Source organism: Parasteatoda tepidariorum, chromosome 5, assembly GCF_043381705.1.
Source record: "Parasteatoda tepidariorum isolate YZ-2023 chromosome 5, CAS_Ptep_4.0, whole genome shotgun sequence".
In the NCBI taxonomy this organism is placed as follows: domain Eukaryota; kingdom Metazoa; phylum Arthropoda; class Arachnida; order Araneae; family Theridiidae; genus Parasteatoda; species Parasteatoda tepidariorum.
The window spans coordinates 84,921,876-84,929,144 of NC_092208.1; the positions used below are offsets into that span (position 1 = coordinate 84,921,876).

The following is a 7,269-nucleotide window of genomic DNA, read 5'->3' on the forward strand; positions in this document are numbered from 1 at the left end:
AAAAATTATACATTTTCCTTTTGTTTTTATATCAGAATTTTTGCAAGTTGCAATTGCGCAAACTGGCATTTCGATAACAGTTTTAAATTCTTGTAAATTCACTGCAAAAACTGAGGAAAGTCATTATAGAAAATAACAAATGTCTTAGAATATCTCGCAAAAAGAAATGATCCAATATTAGTTAGAGCTAGTAAGGCCAAACTCTCCGTTCTTGAAGTAAAAGTGCGAGCTTTGCGCCAAAGTGACGTCACTAGAGTGACGTCGGAGGATCGGCGCGGCGAGAGATACTTCAAAGGAGTGCTCCAGCCCTTCTATTCTCTTTAGCCCTGGTGTTTATGTGCCTTTATGCCGGTTTGTGGATAAACGGTAGACTCTAACATAAAGCTGAATGAGTACAATTGCAAACTTTCTTCGAGACCCGATGTAGATATTGATGTGTATGTGAAGCTATTCAATGAACTAATTAAGTCTCCTTTTGAATTAGGGTAAACTAACCAGTGAAGGAACACTTAAGCTTAGCTTGCCTTTAAAAAAAATCATAAAAATTTCAAAATTTGTAATTTTAGCTAAATGGCTGTGCCAACATATTTGTTATTAAATGCCGAATTATTTAAAAAAAAATTAACGAACTTACATAATATTGTTTTAAGCTTTTGGTGGTTCAAATAATAAGTAGTAAGATGACCAAGTGAGTGAAGGAACAGTTCTTACCAGTGAATGAACACTAAATTTCTAGTGAATGAACACTTAATTTTGAGAATTTTTGATGCTCTTTAGGAATTCATAGGCCATACAAATGTCTAAAAACAAGGATTTTTTCTTGGAAATATCTAGCCACAGTTAACGTGGAAAATTTTGCTTTTTTTCAGTCATGAAATGGAAAGTAAAATGGGGTTGAATACAAAATAAAATGTTTTTAATTTTCTTTCTCACACTTTAATAGTCGAGTCTAAATCATGAATGTTTATCATTGTGGAATCCGATAATATTTTATTTCTATTATTTTATCGCGTTTTGTTTAATTTTTTCCCCCATATTTTTTGAAGCTTTTTTCAAAAATCTTTTTAAGAATTTTTATTCTCTTCATCATACTTTCTTGCTTTAACTTTTTTTCCAGCTCTTTCAGTCTCTTTAAATTTTTGTCTTTTTTGTGAAGTTAATACAAAAGGTAATTTATTTATTTTTTTTATTTGATCTTACTCTTTTATTCCTATGTTTGGCCAATGTAAATATATATTCGAAATTTCTTCTGATTTTTCAGTACTATTTCTAGAATTTCTCACTGGATAATTGATAGGAAAAATGTATTTTGAAATTTGAGGAAAATCCATCTCTCATTCATTTATATCTAGTGGGTCTTCAGTAGTACTTACCATTTTCCGACTTTGATTACTAATGGAGCGAGTTACTTCTGCAGCTAACAATGCCTCAAGAGGACTTATCTCAAAACCAATTTTCGAGAGACATTCATTATCAATGTTAGTTTTTTCAGCTTCAGTGCCGAAGTCTGACTTAACCAAATGTTCTTTTTGCAATAAAATCTTCCAAAATTTAGAAAAGCACAGGTTATTGGATATTTAGGAGATTAGACTCTTCTGCCAATGTTCCTTTAAAAATTTGCAGCATATCTTGTGAGATTTCAATCTCAAGCTTCGGAAGAAATAGTGCATCGTTACTCGAAGTTCTCGTTTATCAAAATATGTGTTTTGTTGATAAGCTTTCTTGCTCATTAACTCTTCGTGTCTGTCTTGCATGCATTTGTTAAAGTCAACGCTTTCAGCATCAAAAGGAAAAATAGCACGTTTTATTAAAACATTTCAACTTCAGTTGATGCCTCAAAAACCTATTAAAATTGGGTGCAAAATTATCGCTACATATTGTTTTACGACTCTTTTTCTTTCAAGATCTAGTCGAGGTTTCATTTAAGCTTTCAAAGCTCTAAATACGTCCACATCACAAAACTGGAACACACTAGTAGACTTAGGTAGAAAGCTAAACCAGAGAATTTGTTTTGATAAACAAAACTTCAAGCTCAGTTTCAAACTGATATGAGATTTATGAAAATGAAAATATTTACCCTGACCTGCCCCAATTCAGGGCATACGGGTAAATGTTTATTAAAACCAAGTAAAAGCAGAAAAGAACATAAAAAGCAGAAAGTGCATAAAATACATAAAATACAAGAGTCATATGCCAACAGCTGGGAGGGCCGCCATATAGTGCTTAAAGCCGACGGCCCACCCTTATACTGAGCCAAATTACAATAGTATTGAAGACCCCAACAAAGTTACAGAGAATACAGTATGTGTTACAATACATAATGAGTAGTTACAAGATATAAACATCTAAAATAAAACAAGACAATTAAAAATATGAATACAATAAAAAAAAAAAAAAAAAAATTTCTTCTCTTTTCCTTTTCCGTCTATTTTTGTTGATAAAAACGCTAAAAGCGAACTTAAAACTAGTGTTGAGGAGATAGAACAGAAGACCAACGGAGTCCCCCAGGATGCTCAAGTTTGAAAAATATAAAAGGGGAATGACGCGTTAAAATAGAAGTGGATTGGCAGTTCAGGTATTGAGGGGAGACATCAAGTCAACCTAAGTGTATAGGGTCCATCGGATCGTCCATTGTAATGGTATCTTCTAGTGTGCTTTTAATAATTTCTCTAATGATTTGTTGCTGTTGTTTTGTTCTGCACCACTTTTCGATTGGTTCCCTGATGTTAATATGATTCCCCCGGAGTGTCGAGAATTTAGGACATTCTGCAATTAGATGTTGAACCGTTTGGCTTTTGCCGCAGTATTTGCAGCTAGATGATTTCTGAAAAAATCTCGATTGGTGTTCTCCGAACACTCCGTGGGCGGTATAGAATTGGTTTATGTAAAAGTCACAATTTAAAAGTTTATCGCTGACTTTTGGAAAAAACTTGTTGGTATGTCTCCCGTTTGATGAACGGTCCCACCTTTCTTGCCATAAATCTCTGCTGACCTGCCGTAGTTTATAATTAAGCTGTGGTCTTGTAATAGAGTAGTAAAAATCTACTCCACTGAGCAGAGTGCCCGCTTTTGCTAGAGCATCCGCTTCCTCATTTCCAGCTTCCCCCGAGTGAGCCTTGATCCAGTTGAACCGGTAATTCCTGTGTTGAATAATACTCTTAATGTTTTCGACTATAATGTCCCTTGGTGTGGGATTCTCTAGGGCCTGTAATGAGGATTTGGAGTCCGAAAAAAGTACTAACTCTTGTATATCTGCCTCAATTGCCCAAGAAACAGCCAGGTAGATGGCGGTCAGCTCAGCCGGGTATATACTTGATTCGTCATTTATTCTGACAGACTGTTGGTGTATAGTTTCGCCGTTAAGTTTGACCAAGAAGCCACTACCAACTTTGTATTCATATTCGTTGGTTTCGTTGTTAATTACCTGCCTTCTGCTTCCGTCCGTGTATATTTCGTACCCTGTTCCGCTTGGCCCGCTGTATCCCGTATTAATAATCCTTAATTGAGTTGGGTCGTAAGTACAATTTGGGGGCGGGGAATATTCGTTCAGGTATTTAATCTGGTAATCGTTATCGAAGGTATCCTGATTATTGTTATTCCAAAATTGTTGCTTAATTGCGATGGATTGTCTAATTGTTAGGTCAATTGGTGTAATACCTGCGAGGATTTGCAGTGCCTCCGTACTAGTGGTGAAGTAACATTTAGTGATGTTTAACAGGGGAATTCTTTGGATGGAAATAAGTTTCTGATTAAGCTTAACTTTATTTTCATACACCGTAAATAATCTTTTTCTCGATAGCTTGTTTGTAGATGAGTTTAAGAATTGCTGGATTTAAGCCGCATGTTGCTCTACTGTATTGCTTGATTTTATCATAAAAGACAATGATTTCATTCTTTAGGTTCTCAAGGTGTGGGATCCAGTTCAGCCGAGGGTCCAGGGTCATCCCGAGGTACTTAAGGGTCTTAACATTTTTAATATATGCACTGTTCGTGTCCTCCATTTTTATGCACGGGAGTCTACGGACACATTTTGTGCCCTTGGGAAACGTAATTGCAAAGGTTTTTTCTAGTGCGAGTGCTAATTTGTGGCTCTTGGCCCAATCTGTCAGGTTCTCAATAATAGTAGAGGCCTGTTTATCTAGTTGATAGAGTATTGAGTTTTTAGTTAAGAGAAAGATATCGTCGGCAAATGCCAGCAGTTTGCTATTGCTAAACTTAAAGTTAGTTAAAAGCGAATTGATGAGGATGAGCCATAGAACTGGTCCTAAAGACGAGCCCCGGGGAACTCCAATATTGATTGAAGATATGATGATGGTATCATTAAAATTAAAACCAACAGAGCGATGGTGTAAAAAGTCATAAACAATTACCAGTAGTGAGTCGCTAAGATTAAGATTGTTCAACTCCCGTTTCAAAATATACCAATTTCCTGAATTAAATGCGTTTTTAATATCCATGGCTATGCCCACGGTATGACAACCCTCCAGTTTTGATTGCTTAACATAGTCCACTAATGTTCTCAGTGCGTCTTCGGTTCCCCTGCCTCTCCTGAAGCCATATTGATCACTATGGATTACATTATTGATTTCTAAGTGGTAGGTCAGTCTTTGCGTAATGAGTTTATCCAGGATCTTGCCCCAGATAGAGAGCAGGGCAATTGGGCGGTAGTTTTGTGGCCGGGTATGATCTTTCCCTGGTTTTGGGATTAAGCAGATCAATGCAATCTTCCAGCTATCCCGGAAGGATCCATATTGCAGACATTTGTTAAAGGCCCCTTTAAACCAAGTCTTGTTACAATAATAGAGATCCCTAACGACTTCTGAGGGGATCCCATCTGGACCAGGAGCCTTGTTTGTTTTCATATTTTCACGACGTGTTCCACTTCAGCAGTTGTGAAGTGTTGAACCGGGATGTTTTTAAAGTTAGGTTGGATGTCAGGGTCATTTACATTTGGAAAGTGGTGGTCCAAAATATTTTTAATTGAGTCTCTATAGTTAGTGGTGGAGGTTCCATCCTACTTAACAGTGATGTTGTTAATCTGCTCCGATACTTTTACTGCATTTATATGGCTTTCCAAAGGCGGAGTTCATAGTGAGGTTGTTCAGGTACTGTTTGATACCGTCTCTTTTATGATACCGAATCATTTTGCGGTATTTTGCCAAATTATGGTTGTATTCCGCTCTATATTTGGTCCTCTCAAGGTTGTCAGTTTGTCGTTGGAATCTCCTGCGCAAAGCCCGAACTTTCTTCCTCATAATAGTAAGGGTTGGTGTCCACCATGGTTTACTACCCTTCCCGCTATTATTCCTCTGTTTATATTTATGCTGCTTACAAGACTCGATAATTTGCTCGGTGACCCTGTTTATAAAATCATTCAAGCTTTCCCTGTCGGTTATTAAGTTGGGATCATTAGAATCAGCAATGTGAGTCAGGTCGACTTTTAAATTAAGCCAGTTTAATCTATTATAATGAATGCGATTAGGTCTAGTAAAGTTTAGGTCAGGGGAAACAATAGGATCTGCTTTAAAGTTACGCATGATGAGTTCATGATCTGAGGCTGTAATGTGGTCCATCACTTGGTAATTAGTGAATTGTTCGCGATTGTTGATTAGTGAGGTTCGCGATTGTTAGATCTATCCAGCTTTTACCCTGTGCAGCAAAGTAAGTCGGCGGGCTATTGGGGTCGTTAAGAATAAAGAGGTCGAATTGATTTACGAACTGGATAATGGGTTCCGAGCGGTGTGTGATGGGGCCTCCCCAAGTAGGAGATTTGGCGTTGAAGTCTCCACATATGAGAAGGTTATAATTTGCGCACCGGGCAGCCATGGATTCAAGTTTAATCAAATATGGTTCAATGGCGTCACTGGGCGAAATATAAATAGATATAAAGATGTGTCGCTCAGATTGGTATGTGAAACCAACGGCCTGTAGACACTGTTCGCTAAGAATTATATAGTCGTCGAGGTCATATCGACATACAAGAATAGCGGCTTTAGGCCTAGAGTTGGTCGCGTAGATCTTTAGTTTACTCGTAAAATCGGTTATAATACTCTGTTGGTTAAAAAAGGTTCATTTAAGCTAACCAGATCAAATTTTGAGTTTAAAATATCATGATTAAGTTGAATGTTGGCAGCCTTGGAGTGATGGAGATTGAGGTGTCCGTAATTTAAGTTCGATTGTTGTTTAGTCCCCATAGTTTGTTCGCCTGATTTGTGTTGCCCTGACCCGTTCTAATTGTTTGCATATCTTATCGAAGGGGCTGTGTGCTGTATTATAGTTTGTTTTGAATTTCTTGTTGGCTGCAATGCATAGTTTACAAGATTCTTGACCATTGCATTCCTTATCCTGGTGGCCGACGGTTGAGCAGGCTCTACAGACCTTATCTAGAGTACAGTTCTTTGCTATGTGTCCGAGCTCCGCACATTTAAAGCATTGCTTGATCTTAACGTGCTCCTGGAAGTTGTATCTCCTCCATCCTATGTTTATTTTGTCTAAGTTCATAAACTTTTTAAAAGCGTTCGGTTGTACTTCGATAACCCAATTATTGCGGCCTCCACCTGCTCGCAAGGGGAATTTGATTTCGAAGTCTTCTCCATAAATAAGTTGATTCTGGTTTATGATAGCATCTGTGATGCTTTCTCTGTCCAGGTCTCCGTCAACCCCGTATATCACTATTGATGGGTTCATCAGTTTTGGCTTCGATATATTGTACTGTTCGGTGAGTTTACTTTGTTCAAATTCGTGTTCTAAAATCTGAAGTTCTCTGTCGCTTCCCGTCTGTATTAATATTCCCCCATCTTTAATTTTTGTCATTCGCTTTACGCCTATCTTCAGTTTATTCGGGTCTAGCACGCTTACAACATCTGATTTTGTCTGTTCAGGCCTCGCATCTTTCGAGTTGGGTCTGATAATAGTGACATACTCCTTGGCTCTCACCTGCCTTGTAGCTAGTTGTGCCTGCTCTGGGGCTCTTTTCAGTGCTCCTGCGTAAGTTACAACAGTATCCTCCGCAGCTACTTCGATAGCATTTTCTGTAATGTCCAGCTGATCCGATGCCCTGTCCAGCTGATACTTCATTACGGCCAGATTTGAGACCTGCCTACTAATAAGTATCAATAGATCTGCTATCCCTCTCAAGATCTCTGCTCTATCCGCCTGACCTATCCTGCACGAACTCTTAAGTAAGGTTTGGCTAATTCTGTTTTGTATTACCATAGCGTCGGTCATGAAATGCACCTCGTGTGGGTTATCCTCAACTCCATTCTCCCG

The 7,269-nt window shown here is 38.0% G+C and overlaps 1 protein-coding gene across 1 annotated transcript; it reads right to left on the minus strand.

Moving 5' to 3' along the window:
- Positions 1–2,596: 2,596 nt before the first annotated feature.
- On the minus strand, positions 2,597–4,862 carry LOC139425668 (uncharacterized). Its single transcript, XM_071181090.1, has 2 exons — positions 3,955–4,862; positions 2,597–3,725 (listed from the first exon to the last, which is right to left on the minus strand). Exons 1-2 carry the CDS (start codon positions 4,860–4,862, stop codon positions 2,597–2,599), a joined length of 2,037 nt encoding a protein of 678 aa, XP_071037191.1.
- Positions 4,863–7,269: the final 2,407 nt, after the last annotated feature.

What these genes read in the sequence shown, in the direction of transcription:
- LOC139425668 (XM_071181090.1), bottom strand. Translation starts at nt 4,862, where the DNA reads ATGAAAACAAACAAGGCTCCTGGTCCAGATGGGATCCCCTCAGAAGTC. An exon ending in AAAAATGTTAAGACCCTTAA is followed by an intron (nt 3,726 to 3,954) that starts GTACCTCGGGAT and finishes TTCCATCCAAAG; the next exon opens with AATTCCCCTGTTAAACATCA.